Here is a 25075-nt window from a genome sequence, read left to right on the forward strand (position 1 = left end):
TCTATGAGAACTTAATCTATACTGTTCAGTCCAGTCACCAAGAGCTCAAAAATGACCCACTGCAGGATTTCTGCAGTGTATTTTACATGTTACCACTTCCACTTTTCAACTTGCTGTTGGGCACTGGTAGAGAACCGGAATACTCACAGTAAAAATGGCTCAACAGTATCTTAGTACAGTAGCTTATGTGAGTTTTATATTCATTTAATGAAAAGAAAAACTTCAGTCAACATTTGGAAGAGCTCCAAAAATGCTCTGCTGATTATATCTGTTTGACTGTTTTTTTGGCAGCCAGATTAGGTTTACTGAGGCATTAAAATGAAGGAAAACAGAAAAGCAAGAGGCAGCAAAATGAACACGTGCATAGGTAACAATTCCAGAGCCGGAAGTAAAGAAGGAAATGGTACAGTAAAGATGATGTGAGGTGGAGACTGCTCAGGCCTAGGTGAGACAGCTCCTATACTGCAACACCTCCTGCTGAGCACACCTCAGTGTAACCTCCTGTGGGCACTATCCTCCAGTGGGCTCTTCCTTCCCATCTCTGGCAAACATCTAACGGATCTAACATCTGTTTGGATTTAAGAGCTGAGAACACAGATGGCCTTTGGGATATGTATCTGTCAAGTCAGGTCAGTAACTCCTGCTGTAACCCAAATCCAAGATACCTCCGAGTAACTGACAATTCCTGGGATCTTCATTGATCATAAAACTGAATAGGAAGCAATTTAATTTTTTTACTGTATTATTATTCTTCTTCATAGGCCACTTGAAGGTAAACTTCATCTACTGGCTTGCAGTTGTACAGAGATGTGTTTAAAACTTGAGAAATCAGAAGAGCTAGACTATGAAGGCATGTGTTCTTAGACATGTTTTTAATAAAAAAGGAATGCACGCGTACAAGTGAAAATTTCCATGCTGGAAATGTTCTGTTGAGTTTGCATTAACTCCAGGAGACCTAAGGCAGGGTGAAAAGTCAGTCTCCTGACCTTGGCCAGAAGCCCAGTGTGACCTTTCAGATGTGGTGAATATGGTTCAGCAGTCTCAGTCACAGTTTTCCTCACTCGAATGCTGGAAGAATAGTTCTTCTGCAGGCGAAGCAAGGTAGTAAGGGAAAAATTAGATTGGCTGGAGGAACACTGGGTAAAGAAGAGATGGAGGCTTCTGTTGACAACTGGTTCAGTCCTCAAGCTTGAGTCTTAGCTTTTTTGCATGCTGGCACTGCTGTTTCTTCCTCCTCAACCTTGCGAGGCTTCTTCACTGTGTAGACCACGCCACAGGCACTCTTTCGAGTTTCTGGAATACACAAGCAGAAGCTGCAGTACCAATACCTCAAATAAGTAAAATGCATTTAAGACATATTCAGTTCAGGTGTCTGTGCCCCAAAGCACTGCTGGACATGTTGAGCAGCCAGCTAGCCAGCACACACAGCAGGGAAGCTACCTGCAAGGGCAGGAGCTCAGGATTCACTGCACTATAGAGTGGAGAAACTACATGGGGAAATACAATGGTGGGTGTAGAATTCTAGCAAACCAAGGAACACCAAGGCCTGCAGGGCCTGAGGAGCTGCAGAGACACAAAACCATAGGAAACCAGGCTTAGTCATTCAACAATCACAGAAGGACACATTCTTGAAGCACTGTCAAAAGCATTTCTGAGCCAAACATACTATTCTTAAAAAAATACTAAAAAATGCATTCACATATCCCAGGATGCTTAGACCATGTGGACACAACTGTACTGGCCGAGGATCCCCTACATACCAAGGAAGTGACTTTATGGTATTCAAGAATTTTATTTACCGAACTCTCAACATTATCGTGAAATTCTGGGGTGTGATGTTACCAAATCCTCACATTTGTCAAATAACCTATTAAACCAAATCCAATTTTGTAATTACTGGTGGAAAGTTACTGCAAAATTTAGTTAGAAGAGATTCCCATACTCTATTAGCAGAGAGGCTCTGCAAGAATGTTGATGAAATACATTTACTTATTCTGGGCTAGTATCCTCTCTGGGACAAGGGAGATGACACTTGCTATTTAATTAACAGATAAGACAAATGACAGGCTTGAGAAATCTCATATAAATTTGACAAACTCTATATTACTATGTAGATGAGTAGGAGGCTGGAGGAGAACCTGTTGATTTCTCCATGAGTTTGAAATGATCACTGAAGAGTGAGTCAGAATTAATCCACATATTACAGCATCAGAAAGGGACATGACTAAGGTTGCTTCTGCACCCATGCTGTTAAAAGGCAAATGCAAAACACATGCATACCCATTTTTTTGGAAGTCAATCACTTAGTTTCTGTCAGTGTCACCAAGATCAACATTCCAACCTTTCTGAAATGGGAGAGTTTCACTAGGAAGCACAGCAGGCAGCTCTCTATATTGGTTCAACCATTTATGACTCATTAACCTGGTTGAGTGAGTTCTCCAGCACAGAAAGCACCATCAGTTCAGCCACTGATTTGCCAATATGGCAACAAGGGAAAATAAAACAGCCTTGCCACAAAAGCTCCTCTTCATTCATTGGACAAAGAAGCTAAAACCCTGATCTGACTTGCTCTGTAAGGGGTCAGACCTTTTGGAGAACATGCATCAACAAGAACTTAGTTTAACAAATGTACATGTTACTTAGAGGAGCTTACAAATGCTCACCTCCATGCAGCATGGTGGCCCTGCAGTTGGTGGACACAGCTGCCTTTGCTTCGCCTTCTGGGAGGCCAAACAGCAAACCTCTGTCACTGCTGTTCAGGATCAAAACACACAGAAAGCAACAAACAGAACAGGGAAGGCTCTCTGCAGGATAGATTTGCTTACTCTACAAATAACTGGGAATTAGCGAAGCTGTAACTCAAAGTGACGTTTTGCATAAGGTTATCCAGAAGCAGAGAAATGAGGCACCCAACTCTCCTGGCTGCAGTTCCCCAGCAGCCCTCCTGGAAATGTTGCTTCTTTCCAGACAAGAAGCTGTACTTTTGAAAATAGAAGTCTGTCAATGTGGGAACATTTCAGATATCCATAATCAAGCGACAAAATTACCCCATGGGAAATTTCAGTTTTGGGGACAGGGCACTGTCTGATACAAAAGTGTTTTGCTGAAGTTTCCAGTCACTTTTAGCAGGGATGACACCACATTAGTTAATTTGGGTTGAGCCTGACCACTCATTTTAAGAGGGAAGAAAACATTGCACATAAAATCCTTCCAGGCCACACAGCCTCCCACATGTTTCTCATGACACAGAGCATGCTCTTTTCCTTCCAGGGACAGGCCAGATATGTGCTACTGGGGTGGAGAGTGTAATAAAAATGCATCTGAACTCCTAAAAGAAGGGAAGAAAAGACACTCTCCTTTGTTTCTAGGACACAATCACTTGTTTAACATTACATGTGTAACTAAAGACCAGGAAAATTCAGAACCAAAATACTTACTGCTCAGATAGGAACTTTTAATTTTACATAAATACGATTTTATAGCTTCTTCTACCAAAAATGTGGCACTTTGGAGATACTAAGTAATAATTTCTTGGTTCATAGTGTCCATAGATTTTTATGTGTTTTATTAACTTCTCCATTTACACCCACACAACATTAATGCACATCACAACAAAACATTCCTGTAGCTGAACACAAACACTATTAGAGTGACTTCTCATGCCACCCCATGACCAATATCTGTTGATCTTCCACACATACTCAGAGTCCTAATTCATTGAATAGGTCACCAACAAGTACCACTGTATAAAGTTCAAGGACTTCAAAGCATGAAAAAAATTTCAAAACCACTTTAAACTTTACAATCTTACTAGTAACTGCTGCCTTTGACTTTGGGAAAGGATACAGATTAGCCACATCATAAGGACCTCGGAGCTCTAGAGGCTAAAACAAAACAAAGAAGTTTGGATATGTGAATGCCTTTGCTGTCAGGCTGACAGTGTGAGCAGGCAGGACAAGGCTATCAGATAGGCAAGATTAAATGCTACATAATAGCAAGCTACTTAAGATAGTAAGAAATCAAGCAAATACCACTATTCTGGCAAACAAGAGTCTCCATCTGGGAGAAAGTTGTCATGGAAAATACCACAGCAGCAGCAAAAAAAACGCTCCAAAAACAACAAATAAACAAAACAACCAACTGAAAAAAAAAATAATCCCAAAACCCACAATATAATTATTTGGTAATGGCAACCATATTTAAATTTACAATTTTTATATGCTTAATATGTAATTCAAGCTGTATTTTCTGCCACAAATAAATCTTCAGATTGTTCTGACTTAAAAACAAAAAATCTGGGACTTACCCTTTCAGCTGCACTAGATATAACTATGTTCTGGAAAACAAAGGAGAACGAACATTCATCTGTCAGACAGCACCAAGAAATGAAAAAAATCAGCAAGACACAAAAACTTTACGAGCATTAGCTAAGTTCAGCTAAGAGCCCAATTAAACATCAGAGTATCTGATGCCCTCAGATGAAGTGAACTCTATCAGGGTGGGAATCTTAATCTGGGACATGATAAACTTAGTCATTGCCCTGTCACCTACACAGACAGGGGCATAGGCACAAGCCCTCCCTTGCAATTACAAACCTCTCACAGCCAGACAGAAGATGAGTAAGTACATCACATTTTAGAGGGATGGGCTAAGCAGTATAAGTGTCCAGAGTGATGGCCTTAAGCAATCACCTATCAGCCTGTATCTCTCATTATGGACTGCAAAGTGCCCTTAAGGGTAAAGAAGAAATACAGAGCTGCAGGCACTGTGTTAAAGAGTGTCCTCTTTATTTACACCAGCTGAAAAAGGCCCTACACAAACAACAACTCACCCTGAGCTGTAACAGAAATTAATTTAGGAGTCCAGGATCCCCCAGAAACAGCTTACAGATAATGCCTTGAGACAGTTTGGTGCTCCCAAATTTTCAGCCTATACTGTTGCACTACAGCTCAATGCTAAGCATTCATGCTAGCCTTGACACACTCACACTGGTTCAGGAAATGTATCTACACTAAGGCAGCGGCTGCCACCTTGTGCCACATATTCATTTTCCTCAACATTGGCACCCCTATGAAAATCACCAGGCAGAGAAATCCTTCTCCCTCCTCTCCCAAAAGGTTTCTGCAGAACAGGTATGTGACTACATGGGCTGGCAGATCCCACAGCTCAGCTGCCAGAGCTCTTCTGCAATGCTAAGCTCCAAGGATGCTCACCCAGGGGGATCCTGTTTAGCTCGGGTGATAACTTGCAGCAGCAAAATCTCCTTTCACCTTTTATTATACTGAATAAAAGACTTTAGGAATTCCTGCTTGAGTTGGCAAGAATTATAATTGTGCTGAGGCAGAGACAGATTTTCCCTCTCTGACGTCAGCACTACCAAGACATCATGCAATCTCTGGTTTCAAAGTGGGGCTTTAGATCCCTTCCCCACACTGCTTTGCCTCCCCTGCCACTTCCCCAGCATAAAGATCTGGGCAGGCACTGGAAGAAAATGCCCTATGTGCAGCTGGAACTCAACAGCAGAAAGACCTACGTAAAAATGACTGCATGTTCACACTGTGCCCAAGGTTTCCTTGTGTGCTGAGGAGGAGAGGATGGGACAGATGACTCTGCATCACTATAAGGAAAGCCAGAAGCAGAAGCATTACATACATCAAAGTGACTTAACAGCATACATCGGGATGGAGCCTAGGACATTTTTTTTTTCTGAAGCATTCACCTTTAAAATGACAACACTATGGATCCCAAAGGTGCTTTTGAGCCTGAGTGGTGCTGACTGCAAGAGTTTGCTGGGAAAATTTGTCTCCTGCTCCAAACTGTATCAACTAATGTCTGTCACCCAGGCTCAGAGAAGCTCCCAGAGCAGCTGTATGAGACATCTCAAACCAGCACTGCTGTGCAGTGGAGAGATGCTCTGCCTGGTTCAAAGGCAACTGGCTTTCATTATGGGATGGGTAAGGTGGAGGAAGGAGACAAGAGCAGACAAGAAAAGCACTGCTGGCAGGTGAAGGAGAGGCAGGCAAAGGCAAATCCAACGCTAGAACTAAATGGAAAACTAAAAGGCAAAACACTATCTCCCCAGGCAGAGCAGACAGCAGCTGTTCCATACACTGCTCCAGGCAGCCTCCAACTCAGTTACCAAAACACGGGAGGTGAGGGACTGTGGCTATGCACACCTTCTGTCTGGCAAGGCAGGGGAGTTTCTCCTTCATTCCCTACATATTTTAATGTTTTCAAGAGACCACTCAATGCCAGCTCTGAGAACACAAGTAAATTTCTGAAGGTTTTTCTGTCCTGCTATAATAGAGGAGGAATAAAAGGATCCAAAAGCTACTACAGGTTCAGCAAGTACGTGTTACAGAACATGAGAGCTGTGTGCCAGGTGCCATTAGAAGCAGCCTATGGACCAGCCATCCCATGCCTCATTTAAACAAGGGCCTTTACCTCACTGACAGAGGCAAACTCTCAGTAAGGGCTAATAACCATCTCTGCTGGTCCACAACTGAGTCTGGAGGCAAAGAATGAATGACAAGCTAGCAGTCCTCTTCCTGTGCCCAGCAACTACTTGTCCTGTGCAGCTCCAGCTGATTTACCTTCCAGGCACAGACAAAACACTAGACTGACAGATGCAGAAAGAAAAGGCACCATGCACAGACTGAGCACCTGAACATCTCACTTGCCCTGTCCATGACATCAACTCAACTGGTGCTCTCCAGTTCATCAACAACCATGTGAGAAGCACATCCTGAACTGCACAGAGGAAAGAAAAACAACATTAAAAAGGGAATTCCAAAGGAAAGGGATCTGGTGTGCATAGAAGTCACATCCAAGTCAGTACTTCACGTCATTAACTGCCAGAGCTGGGCCTCAGGAGAGGCTGTGCAAATACTTCTTCTGTAACACCAAGGAAACGAATCTGCTTGACCCATCCTGCTGTTCTATAAAAGCTGCCATGCTTGAGGAGAACTGAGGTAATGATGGATCTACTTTTAATTTACCTTCCAAGCTATAAATCCCACTTCAGATTTTCCAAATCCAGTCACCATTCAGATGCCAAATCCAGATTCTCTAGACTAGTTACATGTGGCAGAGGCCATTTACAATACAGAAGGAGGAGCTACAATTTCTGTTAACTTTGATATGTATTGGTATGAGTCCCTATTAAAAAGTCTGGCCTGAGAGGACACAGTATAACAGACAGCTTAACCTGGTAGCCTGAGAGGAGGTAAGTTATGAAAGCAATGGGTTACAGGCATCTCTAAGTTACTTTTTCCTTGGGTTTCAGTAACATGGAGGAATGCAGTTCATCTGACTGCAGCAAAGCCTTGGCTGAGAGCCAGCTAGCTGTTGGGTCTATTTTGGACACAGAATTTACTAACCTTCTAACAAAACAAGGTTTCTACTTTTCTTCTTCTTGTTTTCTAGTCCCCACGTTCAAAGTAGACAGTCAAAAGAGTTTTTGGCCAATGAGAAATATGAAATGGAGGATTTTAAAGACATACATGAATTTCAGTTTGGTGCAAACCTTAGATGTCTGACCCTTTAATCTCCTTCCATCCCGTCCCACCTTTGTTTTGGGAACTGCATACCATAACAACACATGGGTTGTTTTGGGAAAAGAATCTAACAGCTTGACAGCTTAAGAAGAAAGCATGCAGTGGTGCACGACTGGAAGTATCTGGAGCTAGAATGACTGTGTCCTGGTATTAATAGGCCAAGATTTAGTCACTGCTTCAGATGTCCCAACATCAAACTCATTTAAAATGGCTCAGACTGTACAACTCCAGAAAGAATTTGAACTGATTTAATTACCTTGTTTTCATTTTGAGAGCTTACCTTTCCTTTGCAGATCTGCATCAGGCTGATGGCATTTGAAATTGTGTATCTTCTCATTGTAGAGTCTTTGATGGCAGGCGTGTAAAGAAGTTCAAAGTAAATGCCTCGATCTATTGCCTTCACATGAAAGAGAGTGATCAAAAATCAAAAGGAGAGAAGCCTAACAATCTAACAACTGCTGTCTATTATTGCTGTAGCTTATTCTCAGTTTAACTGTGTCACATATGAAAAAATTAAGGCAGAATTGTTCCAGTAAGAGCACAGCATAGCAGGAAGGGAGAGCGGGGGAAGGCCTCACTGTACACGAGATACATACACATAAATCTTGGATGACAGACAAATGAGGTTTAACAAATAGCAACCACTTATTTGTTGTGATTGGCTATCACTAATATATACAAAAGATCACGGAGTCGAGGACATAGAGAACCACTGCTGGTTATCTGCTGTCCTGAAACTTTGAGGACCCTACTCCTCTAGACCCACACACTGCTATAAGAAAGATCACCACTTCCCCCATGTATTGCAGATGAAGAATTCCTCCATGCACAAAAGCAGCAAAGAAGACCCTCCTCCTGTCTCACAGCACACTCTGGGGTTTGTGAAAACGTTAAATAACAATGAGTCACAGAAGAGGCTTCAAATAGTAATACTGAGTATATTTTCAGCTACTTTGACATCCTTTGCTATCTGTCAAAGTGCCTCACCAAAAGCCTAGTGTTCCTGTTTTTGCAAACACAGAAAGGTTAAGCAACTTGCACATGTGCTAGTGATAAAGACACAATGTAAAGCCAGGAGCTCTTTGTTCCGTGGCAATCCTACATTTGCCTGAAATGATACTCTACATTTACACAAATATTATTAAAATATGCTGTAATGGTAATACTGTAAGAGAATCCAGTAACTGAATACAGCTGGAATTAATCCAGTTCCCACTCATGCGTGACCTCTGCATGCAAGCACAACAGAAGCTATATATATGCATCAAATGTTTTACACAGAACTGGCCTGATAGCTGCAAACAAGAGAAGCCTGCATTTATCAAAACCAAACAGGTAATGGCAATATACCCACTTCCAGTCAAGGTGATTTTTAACCTCATCCCTACCACTTCAGCTGCCTGCCAGCCTGTCTGGCATCTTAACAACCAAAGCTGACTGCCCCAGGACACACAGACCAGTCCAACAGACAGACTGCCTTGAAGCTGGGAGTGTGAAGATGAGAAGTAGCTTGGAAGGAAAATGTCTCCCAACACAGAGCTCTAAGAGCCACACAGCTCGTTATCTGGGCCAGCTGCTGGAGTTTTAGACAGCTAGGGTACTTACAGTGTTTCATACAAAATTGTTATTCCATGTGGAATGTCGAAATCCTCAGTTTATCATAAACACCAATGTATTATTTTTATTCTGTCTCAGAATTAATTCTAGATAACTTTGAATTTTTAGTCTAGGTCAAACTTTCTAAGAAAAGGAAGTAGGATTACTAGCCAATTCTAAATTCAAATTTTTGAGTACTAAGTTCTACATCAGCTAAGAATGCCCACATGGAACAAACCTTTAGATATATTCAGAGGAGAAAACCAGTTCCCCTAAGAAAGTGTTCAGATTAAGTTTTCTGGCAAACTACCAACAGCAGGCAGAACTATACTTGATCCACACTGATAGCCATTTTGGGTCCCACAGCACATATTTAGCAATGCTACATTTGCTTCATTTACCAAGACATTCTTCTGTCCAAGTACAGATTCAATACAGTTGTCCTTCAAGTAACCAGCACAACATCCTTCTCCCAAATGAACACTGCCATTCACATTTCCTGTCTTTTAAATCAAGGCTATTTATCCATTTTGACAGAGCTGTACCATTCCTGGTTTGGGAAGCAGCTTAGTCAGCAATCACACCTTATCTCCCTGCTTAGCAGCACAGTGGCCTTAAGGCTCTGTTTCCACTCCTTGGGAACACCACTTCTGCCTTCTTAAGTGGGGGACAGAGGAGAAAAAGAAACAACATACATCACTGTGTATTAAATGCTGCAGTGGAGGCCCTGAAGTGAAGGACATTTGAAACAACACTATACACTATGCAAGAAAATAAAAGAACCACTTGGATAGGAATGGTGGGAGGAAAGCAGCAGGGAATTTGACTCAAATTCTGTATTTAATGTCAGTCTAACAGCAAGAGAACAATTTAGATGTAAATTTACCATATTCACAGGGGGCCTTCGGAAGTAGAATGGCAGCTTTTCCGTTACATTTATGCAGACCAGATCCACATCTAGTGTCGTGCAAGCAATCTACAACAAAGAAATAGGAACACATTATTAGATATGCCAAAAAATGCATAACCAACTTAAGGTCCACTAATATTCTCCTTCATTTCTTAATGCAAAAAATGTCTTTCCAAATTGAGCTCAGTTTTAAAATTAAGAGGTACTATGCCTTGCAAGTATGCCAATAGAACAGCAGCATTTGAGACTTAAAAACCAACTCTTCCCTTTCTTACAGAACTAATTTTCCAATAAAATAATGGTCAGCCCCAATACTTCTTTGTTTTTATCTGACAGAGGACAGGCAGAAGCAATGCTGGCTTTTGACAAAAGAACTCAGATTATAAAGGCCAACCCCACTTTATGAAGGGAAGAGCCCAGGAACTGCCTCATGTCCCATCATGCTCTGCTTCCAGCACAGCTCCTGCTTGTTTTCAGAATTAATTACTTTTACCAGAAGCAATAGAGAACAGAATGAAAAAAATGCAGAATGTGACTGTGACTGGTGGTGCTACACACCCAATACTGCAAACCAATCCTCAGAGCCTCCCTTTTCCTGGCTGGTGGAGAACGTGCAGCTCCTCCTGACAGCCACACCTTTGGCAGAGTCTGGAGACAGCACTGAAGGCTACAGTTTAAGAGCTAAGCTTTGAATTCACGCCACAATTTACAGGTTGTATTAAGAGATGGAGGGGATGAACAAGGGGCAGAGGCTCCTCACACTGAGATACAGAGAAAAGTAAGGGCACCTAAAAGGCAGTCCTTGATGTACATTAATCTCATGCACCCAAGGTAGGAATTATATATGCCTACTCCGCAAGGATGATTACACAGGGCCAGACTAATGTCTGTAAGTAGTGCTGTAACAAGGAAGGTAAGACAGGCTGAAGAAGTTGGAAAGAAATTTTCTGCGTAGGGGAACTCTCTGCACTCAGAAACCTGCCAGAAGCTGCTGTAAACACACCTGGGCCAGGTGCCAACCATTCATCCCTCCTCCCACCAGCACAAAAGCAGTGGGGGCTGTGAGAAGCCCCAGGGGTAAGGGCTGCTGTAACACAAGGCACACTACTGCTCGGCAAACTGGTCTTCTACCAGTTTGTTCACATGGAATTTGGATGGAGATGAGAGCAGAGGCCCAGCTTTAGGAATACTTCTTAGCTGTTGATAGCAACTCTATCCTAGACAAGACCACCATAGTACACGTGCAGGCAAACCACAAAGATTTTGAAGTTGAAATGTCTCTGCCAGGACATTCAGACTAAACTTTTCCTTCATGCCCTACCTTTATCCTCCATTAGGCAGGACATGGGCTGCCTGTGGAATTCATGGCATAGAATTAGACTTACATGAGGAAGTTCAGCCCTACTACAGTCAATTTCCCTCATTTTCCTACAAGAGGTACAAACTACTACACAGAGGTGATTTATGGGAACATGCACAGAACAAATAGCTCCAAATCATGCCCTAGAAAATATGTCAGTGAGGTCATAATAAATTCAGGAAGATATAATGCTAAGAGTTAAGGAAAGCAAGAACAAACATAATGAAATTTGCCCTATGTGATGAGAAATCAAGCCTTCCTAATCAGCTCCAGAAACACTGGAATACTCTACCATTTTGCAAATAAAGCACAGTGGGAGAAGGGGTGACTCAAAAGCTGGGATATCTACAGGATTCCAGTGACATGAGTATTTCATAAAATACCACCAAGGAAAAACAAACAAAACAAAGTCATATTTCCCCATGAGGAACTCCTGCACTGTATGGAAAACTGGAGAGCAGATTTCTCCAAGAACTCTAATGCTCAGCCTAGCTTTGGCTCCCAGACAAGTCAGACAAGATATGCAGGCAAGTTAAGGTTACCCTTCCTGCTGAAAAAATCTGAAGTGAAACAACATCATCCAGAAAATGACAAGCAGCAAGTTACACAGCCCAGCAACTGTCTGGCAGCACTGTGGGCAAGAGCCCCATCTGCTGGGAAACTCCAGCCAGCCATTAATAAATACATCTGCCACTGTCTGGATGCTCTGAAGCAAGCTTTGGCAAACGTTTTAGGAAAAAACATTGAAATTTGACTTTGCATTACATCTTCAGACTTACATATGTAAGTTTTTTAGATACTGGTGATGTGCTAAGTGCTTACGAACAGCAGATAGAGCTAACTAATATTATTAAAGCAAAAATCTCAGAAAGCAAAATTTTTGAAAAGTGGCAAGTACAGACCCCATTACCTGCATGGAGTGGGCATTCCTGTTGCAGGCCAAAACAATCTTTTTGGGAGACTTAAACAAGGAGCCTATTCTACAACTGGCAAACATGACTTCCTCATCTCCTTAAGGATATAAAAATTATTTGAAGAATTTGAGTGTTGAGCACATCTTTCAGTACATATCTCTGCCACTTTCACAAAAGAGCTTCTCTGGCTTCTGACAAAAGGGCACAGTTTTGGGCCATGCTAAAATTGGTGTAATTTTTTTCACAAAAACATGAAAAATCTTGTTCTATGGAGAAAATACAAGTGCCAAATTGCTGGTGAGAAAGACGATGCTCTAGAGGCAATGTTGAATTACCAAAAGCCAATAGGAAGTTAATTTGTCATGCAAGACCCACTCTTAAAAGCTTTATTCTTAATATTGAAATATCTATGAGTTGTAAGAGCCAAACTGTATGTGCTGAAACCCCCTGTGTAATGTCCCTTTCACCAGACTCCCTGTGTGATACCTCCGTGAAACTGAACCAGCTCCCCACAAAGTGAGACACTCTAAAATCTTTAAACAAAAGACAACCATACAAACTTGCCCTAAATGTAAAAATGGAAGAATGAAGTCTTTCACCTCATGCAGTTTGCAAGAAACATGCTTGGGTTCCAACCCCAGCACAAAGTGCTGCCAGCATGGAAGCAATGAAGATAATCTCACTGACAATCCTGCTTCTTTCCTCACACCCTGTCCATCACCTGCCAGTGTCAGCTTAACCAGGCACTGTCTGCACCAGCCTGCCAGAGCACAGCCACTCGCTCTGCCCTGGCACAACTCTCCGCGTGGCTGGCTGCTGAATCACATCGGGAAAGTAGATCTGCCTGAAAAATAACTTGGCAAAAACTGCGGTTACTGCTCAGCCAAAAGCAGGCTCCTCAAAGCAAACTGCCATGCAGCTAAGCAAGCAAGCAGCCTCAGCAGCAAAGACAGGGACCTGCAGAAATGAGTGGCTGTTTATGCCACTTTAAACGCTGCCACAGCTGGACGTCCAACTGCAGCAGGAGTCATGATATGGCTGAAAATAAACAATAATAACACTTAAGTGAGAGTATACCCTTTTCCCAAAAAACCCTCACAGCACACCCCTGCTGATTACCTAGTTTCAGGTGCTTGTTTTAACACATGATAAACTGAGATGTGAGATTTTATACTATCGCCAGAGATCAAAAGAAAGGTGGAGAGTGGCTCGCAAAAAATATTTTAAACCATTTGCCTCTGTCACAACCCCAAGAGTCCTAAAACCTTGCAAGGGAAATAAAATTCAGAAATTGGTTTCATTTAGCTGTAACTCTTATAATTAATGCTTGAATTCTGCTGAAAAATTATTTAAAGTTCATGTTCTTCCACAGCTGCTTACTTATCCTGCCTAGCATTTTAGAGACCAGGAATAATTAGTTCTAACAGAGGATTACAAGCGCATTTTAGGGAAGTTGACAAGAGTTTGAGAAGTTAAAGCTGTAAACAGAAGTTTTCTACATGAAAAGTGCACATATATTGGGGGGGAAAAAAGGATGTTTTTCTCCTCACTGGAGTACAAGGCACACAAAGGGAACCACAGTGCAGGTGCATACAAGTCCATTCATCAGGTGGATGAGGTAGATGTTTCAGACTTTAACCTGTCACCTCAGGGTCTTGCAGGCTCCTTCAAATCCTCTCAAACCCCTCAGCCTATCAACTGACCAGGCAGTCTATAATGTTTGATTAACTCCATGAGGTATTTATAAAATGGGAAATAAAATCAAAACAAAGCATGTAATTAAATTAGTATTAGGCCCTAAAGGTTACTGAATAAACATTACTGATGAGATGATTGTACTTACATGGAATAGTTTCTCAGTTTTTGGAAATACTGCTATGATGTCATATAACCTTATATTTGCAGATGTCGATCTCTATAAAAGGAGCAAACAATTACTACCTTGAATTATGGCAGATGTCAAAGCTATGCACAATGGTTACAACCAAAACAATGAGAATAAAAATCCTTTGTCCCTGTCAAGTACTAAAACAAAGCCAGTAACACAGCAGGTTTCTACAGTGAAGTCATTCATTCTCAGTTTGAGGCTTGTCCCACCCATTTACTAAGACACTTATACTTTTTGCTTTGATCTTGTAGCATAAAAACATAACCAGACACGAGGCTTGCTCATGGTCTTCTAGTTTATGCACAGAAGTCCAGAAACCAAGAACCAGAACTGTTGTTCCATACTGCCAAATGATCAACAGAAGCCATACCCAGTCTTGTAAGTCTGCATCTCCTCATGATCACATTATTTATTAAAGATGCAATCTCAGAAATCCCTGCTGAGTACCCTATAAATTCCAGGATGTTGTGGCCATAGAATTTCCAAAGTTTCATTCATTCATTGAGAAAATGAAATAGAAGTTGCAAAATTGATTGCTGAGTATACTTACCAAGAGATTACAGTGGGAAGGATCAGAAACAACAAGTGTTAACCGGGTCAAGACTTTAATTTTTTTAGATGTCCCCTACAGAAAAAGGAATAATATAAAAAAATTTTAAAAACCCAAAGCACAAATTTGTGGTAATTTCCACCCTAGTCTGCTATAAAAAGAAAATGGTGTCATTCTTACAGTCTCGCTATACTAATTTTCTAAGTCTGTAGTTACACTTCCCTAATTTACATTATCTCTTTGATATTATACTTGTCCTTACAAAGAATGACTTACTGTGTTTCTCTGGGGGAGGATGAATAGAAAGGGAAAAAAAATTAAGAAAAAGAATCATGCAGAAAAATTGAGTATGTTTTATTACTGCTATGATTCCTCAGGCAGGCCACAACTGCAAGAAAAAGCAGTTCTTTTATTAATCAATGTCAGTGACCCAAAACACAGTCTTGTACTTCTTTATATCCAAATTTTGTTCCATCAAAACCATAAAGTTATTTTGACAACTTCAGTTTCAAGAATTGTACTGTAATTATTCTACTACAAGCAGATTCAGAATTCACACAAAGCAATTTTAAAAATAAGTTCTAAAATAATGAATGGAGCCTACCCTGATGAGAGTGTACAATTTTTCCAGTACTTCGTGTTTTAACCATGAAATAATAGACAAACTTCTCTTTTTTGATTAACACCTCATATACAAAATCACATATCCAAACAAACAAAGGTTAAAAAAGTTAACTCAGAATAACCATATATATATATATATAGAATGTAACTAGACATACTTGTACAATAGGTAAAGATGGAAACAACTCTGAAGGCGACACTGGCTTGATGATTTCCTTGAAAGAGAACAGAACAAAGTTATTAAAAATGTCACAGGGTAGGTTTACATGTAAACAAAAGTGTGTTCCAATCTTGAAAAGAAATTTACCATGCTAAGAAAACTATTTTTGTGGGACAGTACAGGAACCATATTAAAAATTAATCCCAGGGCAGTTCTACTGAAACATAAAATGGGAGTTTTGTTACAAAGAGAGAGATTTGTATTTGTAGCTTTAGCTGCAGAACGCACATCTAGACATCTGGAAACATGCAATAAAGCAGCAGGTTTACTAGAGAAAACACAGCAAGAACAAATAACCCCCCCAAAAAATTACCTGTTTCTTTTCTTTAAAATCGATGACATGATTAAGTGCAACTGCAGAATATCCCACTGAAAAACACACAGTTAAGAATATTTTGTCCAGTAAACAAAAAGAAAACAAATCCAATGAGAAAACTGTAAAATACTCATTAAATGTGTTACAGTTAATAATCACATGCATGTCTAAACTGCACAGTATGTTTTAAAAAGACTAGTTCACCCAAAAAGTGCTTTAAAATAGACAAAAAAATTTAAATCTGTTCGGCTTTTAACACAGCCCAGGCCTGACCACTCTTACTCAATGGCAGAGCTGTATGAACACGAATACTTGGGCTTAGTGTCCCCAAGGGTCTGGCCCTGTTTATAACTTTATGGAAAACTGCTAAGTATATTCAGGACAGTTATTAAACTGCAGACAACTCGCAGCTGGTAGAGACACAGCTGTGGGAAAAGACAAAGCGAGCAATTCAAAACGATGCCGACTAAATGGAGCAGAAGTATCGTTCAAAGGGCTCTGAGGAAGATGAAACACTTGCCAGGGGCATTTAAACCACCCGCCCCCAACACTGGACAGGCAGCACGTGGCTGTACAACAGCCCTGCAGGAAAAGATCCGGGCCGTACGAAACTGAAGAAGGAAAAACTCGTCCAAGTTGGGAGAAAACCAACTATTACGCTGCGATAAGCAAGCAGAGACAGAGCTGCAAGGCGCATCAGGAGCTTCCCCTGCGACCCAGTGCTGGGCAGCTCAGCCCTGGGCACCTGGCTCGCAGAAAGCTGCGGGCTGAGGGGGAAACGCGCCGGGCCGGGTGGCGAGGGTCGGCCTGCCCGGAGGGAAGGGAAGGCTCATCCCGGGGAGTCCCGGTGGGCCCACCCCAGCCCGCAGGCTCCGGCTGTGCCTCCCGAGCCAGGGGAGCCGCCGCTCGCGTTCCGCTGCTCTCCTGGCCGGGGCAGTCCGCCCTCCCCGGCTCAGCCCTACCGAGCTCCGGGCCGGCCCCACCCAGACCTCCCCGCTCGGGGGACTCACGGTGAGCCGCGGCCTCCAGCAGGCTCTGCAGGGACTTCTTGTCCAGCCCTTGCGGCAGGTTCAGGTCGGCGAAGCCGGCCATGCTGAGGCCGCGGCGGGCGGGCCGAGCCCGGGCACGGCAGCGCGCGCGGCGGCGGCACCGCCCCTCCCGCCCGCGGCAGCCTGGGCCATGTAGTCCCGCCCGTGAGGAGCCGGCACCACCCGCAGCACCCTCCACAAGGCGGGTGTCTCGCCACGGGGCTGCTGTGGCCCGGGAGAGGCTGTGGGGCGATCGCTCGGGTCTCAGGCGGGGGCCCTGAAGGAGATCCTCCGTGGTTCATTCTCAGTCACGCACCCCGGGCTCTGAGGGACATTCCCCGGGCCTGCCGGGCGAGGCTCGCCGCGCCCCTCTGAGCCGCCGGGTGCCCACCAGGTGGAGCGGTAGCCCTGCTCTGATGGTGTGTTTATTCCCTGTTAAACTGCTTCGGCTCCATCTGAACGTTGCCAATAACAGTCAAAACCAATCTCTTCTATTTAAAGTTTTACAGTTGCTCTCTTTTCCACAAAGCTCCGAGCTGCATGTCAAAGCTATCCCTTGACACGGAAAAGGACTGACGATTGTCATAGACAAAAAAACAGGTACAAGTTCACTGTGTAGCACTGCCACAAAAAGTACAGATATTGTTCTACCGCTGATAAATAGCAGAGAATATGTAAAATAGAAATGGAAATTCTCAGTAGGAGGTTTTTTGTGACTTAGACCAGCTGCTGAAGATAGTAGGTCTGCAATTCCTGTCCAATTTGAGACGGCCAGACCAGAGAGAGGGTTCTTTGCTTTTTCTTTCTTCAAATTGAGCTGAATGCTCACCAGGGGAAGTCTGTGGAGTATCTGGAGCCCTGAATTCTTAATAACGCAAAAATGCTTCTAATCAAGGCCAAGGCTTCTGCCAAATCCTGAACATCCCTCCTTACAGGGTCTGACTGTGATGTAGTTTGTGCCAGCTGTGTGCACGGGAGCGGTGGGGACCTGGGACTCATTTCTACCAACGAGATCACTTGGTTAGCAAAATATGGCTGAGAAACAGCAGTGCCTTCTTGCCGTGTTTCTGGACTTCTTGTCTGATGAGTTACAAATAGCTGGGATGGTGGTAGCAGAGAAGCTGCAGACACTGGGCTCAGAGTTGAAGCATCTTTGAGGGTCAGTAGAAAACAGCTCCCACATCTGTATGGCAGGAAAAAACCTTATCACTCTGAAAGGGGTAAAAACCCCCAGCTGGTAAACCATCTTTGTTCATGCCACATCTATGGCAGCATCTTTTTTCTTGACTGTATTAGGTTAAGATATTTCAATAAAGATGTTCTAAAGATGTTTTAGTCCATACTTACATCTGCATATGTAAGGTGCTTGCCTGTTAGATCACATCAGCAGATGATCTCTTCCAGCCATCTGAACAAGCAGCCCAGCCTGAATGGCACTGCCAAGGTTTTTCTTTAATGTGTGTGAAAATGGAACAGCTTGAGATATTATTCCAGGTTTTCTTTGGCTCAGTGTTTGATGTAACTCTATTTGTCTTAATGACTGTAAAAAGCGATCCAGAAGCATGTATCAGTTATTTCTGAATGGCCCTACTGCAGCAGTGTTCAGAGATACCAAAGAGGATTAAGCAGCCTGCATGTTTGGCAATATACAAGCAGAAGAAACCTTTCTTTGAGGCACTTAAAAAATGGAGGACATTTAACCAGATCTTCATGCAGAAGATCTGCAGAACCCTATTTGCTGTAATGATGTAAGAATCTGAGTACAAAAAACACTTTTAGGTATCATGAGTCATATACTCAAAACAGTGTACAGGCTTATTTCCTATGTTATTATTTAGATATTACTGCTTTTATTTATGCCATCCTCAGAGGTCTGCTTAGAACTTCCTTATGGTCCTCACTGTCAAGCTGCAAGCTTCTAACATGCTTTGTTTCATTGCTGTCCTGAAGTTGTTGGTGAAAACAGATCTCACTCCAAGTGTTTCTTTCTCAACGCACTTAGACTTCAAGACAGTCCTTTCAGTAAATTTTAATGCAGAAACTGTCACAATTCTTCTAATAGGTTTTCAATAGGCAGCTCATTTTTTGCTTTAGTTCTGAATTTTTCACTTTTAGGATGCTAAGATTTTATTTATTATGATCTGCCTCAGCAACTCAGTAACATGAATGGCACAGTCACTTTTGTCATAACCTCATAACCTCAATAGACTCCTGTGTAAAGGTACAGATGGAGTTTTCAGAGTTGGGAGCTCTCATTTTGAGTGATACAGAGTTTTAAGCATGTGTCATCTTAATTGTTCATTTTCTTTTCAGATGCCAGCTTGCCGTTGTTAGTATTTGCTGGTTCCAAAAAAGAGAAGACATCATTTCATATTTAAGTTGCACAGATGCAAGTATTTATTTTGACAATGGTAAGAAAAGCCAAATATGGGACTAGTTACCTCTCTGTTTTACTGCCACAGAGTGATGATGATTTATCTTCACAAAGACAAGAAAAGACAGAAAAGTGCAGCTGCAACATATTTGCTAGTAGTTAGACAAGAGTGTTATTTGCTAAACAGCACATGCTGGGAATAAAAATCGAGGTTTCAGTAATACCTCTAGTCAGTCTCTGATAAAATATTCTAAATGTTTTGACAACATATTTCCCCAAGGCAGAAGAAATATATACCTATATTTATTGTTCCCAACAGCCGGTCCTCACCAATCTTATATTGGTTAATAAGAAAGAAAAAAGAAAAAAGAAAAGAGAAAAGAGAAGAAAAGAAGACAACAGACAAATGAAAACAACAGTTCAAGGAGATAAGCTCTCTCAGGCAAGGAGGAACAAAAAAGGGGATGATAAGAAAGAACAAAGGAACAAGAAAAAATTCTGGCCTGTTTATTTATTGCATTGCATACTCATGTTACCCTCCTGCCATGTATACAATACTGAATGGCTTAAGAAGGGGAGTGTAGCAGTGCCTTCAACTTTTAAAGCTAAGGTGGGCAAGGCTGTTGTTTTCTAGAGGCAGCCGTGTGAGGGAAGGTGTTACCATGCTGGGCTGTCAGCGTTTTCTCCTCTGCTGCTGAAGCTCTTGCACTGCATTCTTTGACCCATTTCAGTCAGGATCCTCCAAGTTAGCACAGACCTGCTGTCTGCAAGCATTAAATCCTCCAGGGAGGGATGAAGGATTCAGGATTTAGTGCGAGGTTTTTCAGCACAAACGCTTCGATAGATACAGTCTGGCCTCACTAAATCAGCATGTGCTTGGGAAACTCTATTTCCTTGGCTAGCCCTAATGACCTGTCTTACCTTTTCTCACTAACATGGGGGCAAAAAATTGGTACCAATAGCCACTGGTATTGTATACACTTAGTATGAATAACAGGTGCTGAAGTTGTTATGTGATTGGCACTGTTTCTGGAGGAGGGGGAAAAAAATTAAACAAAGGAGTTAACTACTTTGGGAGAGGGAAAAAAAATCAAAGTAAAAAGTTCTCTTGAATTTTTCTTTATTTTTATAATCTGAAAATTTTCTATATAGCAACATTAAAATACCAAGGGTGAGACTTGCAAATAAAGTACATTATCAAATATTAACAAAACAGTTTAACTTCACTAAGTGCAGAAAGAATGGAGGACAAAGGACTCAGCACAGAATTGGAGGTATATGGAAATATTAATAGGCTTTTATGCATAGAGAGTCTAAATTACTCAAAGAACAGTATTTTACTAAGCCCAGCCAGAAAAATGATTTGATGATATTTTTTTAAACCTAATGGAAGGTGAAAAAGTAATTTCTTGGGTAGAGAACAAATGTCAGCTTGTTATTCTTGACACCTAATTGGACATTTGTTTCACTTCTCTATGCTGTCTGGAACAACATGTTAGAATTTTTAAATAGGATCACTGAAGATAAAAGTGGGATGTACTCTTGGAAAGATCAAGTCCTACTTTCATGTATTGTATTGTTATTTTAAGTACCTAGAATAGATGTCATCTCATGAAATGATTGATTCTCTATGCTTTTCCAGACGCTGGCCACGTGAAACCCTCTAAACCCTCATGGAAAGCAGCTCACCAGAATCAGCCCAGCCTGGGAAACTGGAAGTTATTTTAGGTGTGTCCTAGTAAAAAGCTTTCAAGGAACATATTTTAGAGAGGTGTCAGCTGCTTTGTCTTGCCAAGATACAGAACAAAAGACAATGTTCAGTCCTACTTTTGGGTTGGAATGGGTAGGAGTACATACAAATGATCCTGTGTATTATCCACTGAGAACATTTAGAGAGTCACATCCCAGAAGTGTATTAAAAAACTGTCAAGAAGAATGACTGATTTAATGAACTGTGTTAACACATTTGCAGGAAGCACCAGATTATAATTTGCTCTGCCTTAGTGACATTTTAAGTGACTGAAAAATTGCTTTTACTGGGAGTATTAAACTGTACAACTTTATCAGCTTTTGTGATAAGAATGTATTTTGAACAAAATTTAATAGGTTCCTAACTCCTTAGCTTAGTACTTCAGACACTATTTTAAAAAAATATGTTTAACCAATAAGGAAACATTCTCTCTCCAAATTTTGCCTTAATGTTTTAACATATCTAAATATGTCCTTGCCATTTTAAAAGACCTTTTTCTTCCTAATATTTGCTTAACTGAGGAGGACAAAAGACTTGGTTTATCACCTGGTGGGGCAACCCACCTGAAGCTCAAGGCTCATTTACACATTTTGGGTGGTTAAACAGGGATTTTTATTTTGTGATTTTATTGCTTTTGTTGTGTTTGGACACAATAAAGCAACTAACAAAGTGTAGGAAAACACCTGACTGAATGGGAAAAACTTACCATTGATTATTTTATTTTCTGAATCAAATCAAGATGTGGGGGTGATAGGGAGGGGCAGCAACTGAACTACCAAGCCCTTCATTTCTGACCACAGGAGGCTTTGCCTGTGCTCAGTCTGTGTCAGGCACAGCTGAGCCCAACCTCTCAGTCCCGTACATGCTCATACGTACATATGGGCCAGTGCAGAGTCATGCATGTTGGAAAGCACATATTCCAACAGGAAGAAGATGGAGAAAACAGGAGATTCTGACAGACTGGAAGATTTCATTAAAACCAAGACATTCTGTGAGTCGGGTATGGAAGTCTCAGTTGCTATGGATTTGTGTTTCACTAGTCCGTAAGACTGTCAGCTGAGGGTTTTGGGTTTTTTTTTCCCCAATAACTGGATACTTATTAGGTTTGTCTTCAAAGCAGATTTTTAAGTTGCTATAATGTGTGACCATCCTGCAGCCTTTCTTACTACTGAGCCATACAAACAGTTCTTACCTGTCCTGTGCATTCTTAAATAAAACTTGCTATTTTGTTGCAAGATCTCCCCTCATTTAAACCTCACAGTTATTGAAACATCTGAGACCAACGCTTTTCATTTCATCTCCTTCTCTGGTTCATCTGGCTTCTGTCTCATGTTGAAAATGTGAGGGACACTCAGGAGAAGGTATTTCTTGTTTTCAGTCGTATCTGTCTGGCATGTTACTATACCAAGGGGTGTGTTCTTCTGCTGGCATCCCATGGATAATTCACAATTCAAACAGTTAGTTTTCACCTCACTTGGAGGCAAGAATAGGACTTAGAGAATTGAGAATGCTAGGGAGTTCCAGAAGTTGGTTTGTATCTAAGAGTGCAGGGAACCTACAAGAAAAGCAGGTAATTCAAGCAATGTGAGTTTGTTTGTCTTAGCTTTACTTGAGGAATTACATATGGAACACTGAGTAAATTCAAAATCAGGGTATAAAAATATTAGTAAATGAGAAAATATAGGTGATGGTATTCACATCAACTTAATATGAAGAAGAATCTTCAGGCTATACACAGAGAAGTGCTTCAGTGCTGGCCATGTTGTTGAAGATAGATCTTCAAAAAGCGGCCCCTATCAACTCTCCAAGCACAGCCGGGGTCCTGCCGGCCCGAATCCTTCTGCATGGACGTGCCTCAGGGCTGTGCCGGAGCCGGCAAACCGAGAGACAGGTTCGTGCCCCGCTCCGGCCGGGGCAGCTCCGCCTGCGGCCGCCTCTGCGCCAGCCGCGGCCACCCGCCCGCAGCTTCTCGGGTGAGACCTGGGTACATACATACACACACGTGCACATATACACATTTACAGGGGGCTCCCAGAGCGACCCTCGCTTGGGGCGGCAGCGAAGGAGAAGCCGCAGGAGGAAGCGTCTCCCCGGACTGCGGGGAAGGGGCGCACCCCCACCTGCAGCTCAGAGGACAGGAAGGAGAGGGAGGCGGAGCGGTTCCCATCCCACCGCCTGTCGCCTTCGGAAAGCAGCCGCGGGTGGGAGCGGGCGGTGGGCGCGGGTGGGAGGGAGCGGCCGCCGCCCCCGCCCGCCCCTCTGCCCGCGGGCTGGGGGGCGGTAGCGCCGTGCCCACCCCGCTGCCGCCCGGGATGCGCCGTGGGCGAGCTCGGCTGCCCCGGGGGAAGTTGAAGGCTGGGCCCCCACGGGCCGATCGGCCGGCTGCGAGGGGGCGGGCGGCGCCGGGAGCCCGAGGAGGAGCCCGAGCATCCCGGCGCCGGGGACAGCCGGAGAACGGGCGGCGAGGCTTCATGGGCTGCTCACGCCACCATGGTGCTCGCCCTCAACGGCAGCCACCTCTACGGTAACCTCCGGGCCCTGGTGCTGGAGGAGCCGCGGGCGCTGAGCGGCGGCAGGATGATCGCGGGCTCCTGGCCCCCGCGCAGCCTGGCGAAGCTCGGCCCGTCGCCCCCCCCGTCGGCGCTGCCCACGGCGAGCCCCCAACCCGCCAACGACTCCCAGTGCGGGGAGCAGATCCTCAGCTACGGCAGCGCGGAGAAAGTTCTCATCGGGGCCGTGCTCTGCCTCATCACCCTGCTGACCATCGCCGGCAACTGCCTGGTGGTGATCTCCGTCTGCTTCGTGAAGAAGCTGCGGCAGCCCTCCAACTATCTCATCGTCTCGCTGGCCCTGGCCGATCTCTCGGTGGCCCTGGCCGTCATGCCCTTCGTCAGCGTCACCGACCTTATCGGAGGCGAGTGGATCTTCGGGCGCCTCTTCTGCAACGTCTTCATCGCCATGGATGTCATGTGCTGCACGGCCTCCATCATGACCCTCTGTGTGATAAGTATCGACAGGTGAGAGAGCCCGGCGCCCCGAGGCTTGCCCTGGCCTCCCGCCGCTCCGGGGGACCGGCCCCGCGCCGCTGCCCGCAGCCCCGGGCGCCCAGGACGGCCGCCGGCCCCGGCGCGGGGCAGCCGCAGCGAGCGGTCCCACCAGCGGTCTCCTGCCTCCTCCTCCGGGTCCCTCGGAAATGAGCCGTGCTCAGAGCAGGGAGCGAGGCGAGTGCCAGCCCGCAGCCTCTCTGTTCGAAGGAGCCCGCCGGAGCAGGGTGAGCTGCCGCCCGTATGCCAGCCCAAGTGCCTGGTTATCCCTTCTTTGCTGTCGCTCGGGAGCCAAGGTGTCAAAGCAAAACCGGACCTAAGCTGTCAACGTTTACCATGGCTTTATGCAAGGGATAGGGCTTTTTCAGCTGCTTTAAAATTTGGAACGTATGTCTTTAAAGGGCTTTATGCCACAGGTAGATTTGAGCTGATTCTTTTGAAGCTGGTGACAGTGCAACCTCACTGGGTTCAGTGGAGTTTTACCAGATCAGAGAAGGTGCAGTAATTCTAGCTTACTAAGGTTTTATTGTTATTCTAGGACAATCCCAGAATAGCTCAATTTAATTTTTGACAAATAATGTTTTGTTTGAAGGAAAAATTGCTTTTAAACGTTTGCTTTTTAAAATTTTTCATCTGCTGTCTTAAAAAGTAAGTTATGCTCGTTGACATTTAGCTTCTTCCAAAAGATACAGTCACTGGAGCAACAAGGAGGTGTTTACACACTGCAGAAGAATATCTTAGGTGTTCAGTTCTGGTGTAAAAACCATACCAAAGAGCCCACATTCAGAGGAAGGCCGACAGATTCCTTTATTTCATGCAGGTTCTATTCTAAAATAAGTTGCAGCCTGTAGCTTCCCTTTTCCACAGCCTAAATTCTATGCCAAGAATTTGAACAGCTAGAAGGTAACTTTTCATTACAACTCCACTCAATTGGCTGAAATGGAA

The 25075-nt window shown here is 43.4% G+C and overlaps 2 protein-coding genes and 1 long non-coding RNA gene across 6 annotated transcripts in view; 2 read left to right on the top strand and 1 right to left on the bottom strand.

Moving 5' to 3' along the window:
- Positions 1–853: 853 nt before the first annotated feature.
- Positions 854–17723, bottom strand: RPP30 (ribonuclease P/MRP subunit p30). Its single transcript, XM_086900761.1, has 11 exons — positions 16945–17723; positions 15932–15987; positions 15557–15613; positions 14775–14849; positions 14180–14251; positions 10039–10128; positions 7837–7953; positions 4307–4336; positions 3847–3884; positions 2664–2743; positions 854–1293 (listed from the first exon to the last, which is right to left on the bottom strand). Exons 1-11 carry the CDS (start codon positions 17024–17026, stop codon positions 1184–1186), a joined length of 807 nt encoding a protein of 268 aa, XP_086756887.1. The 5' UTR covers positions 17027–17723; the 3' UTR covers positions 854–1183.
- On the top strand, positions 17474–22333 carry LOC111931178 (uncharacterized). Its single transcript, XR_002865474.2, has 4 exons — positions 17474–17562; positions 19276–19373; positions 19656–19778; positions 20979–22333. It is a non-coding gene; the product is annotated as an uncharacterized LOC111931178 (long non-coding RNA).
- Positions 22334–23459: 1126 nt separating this feature from the next.
- Positions 23460–25075, top strand: part of HTR7 (5-hydroxytryptamine receptor 7) — a 34217-nt gene continuing 32601 nt past the window's right edge. For 2 of the 4 annotated variants that reach the window (XM_086900757.1, XM_086900760.1), the window contains exon 1: positions 23500–24103. In XM_086900757.1, the coding sequence (XP_086756883.1) occupies positions 23577–24103 (527 nt within the window). In that variant the 5' untranslated portion in view covers positions 23500–23576. Of the gene's footprint in view, positions 24104–25075 lie in introns of all 4 variants that reach the window. The other 2 variants (XM_086900759.1, XM_086900758.1) reach the window with 2 other exon arrangements.

This window comes from Cyanistes caeruleus, chromosome 8, assembly GCF_971803275.1.
Source record: "Cyanistes caeruleus chromosome 8, bCyaCae1.hap1.1, whole genome shotgun sequence".
NCBI lineage: Eukaryota > Metazoa > Chordata > Aves > Passeriformes > Paridae > Cyanistes > Cyanistes caeruleus.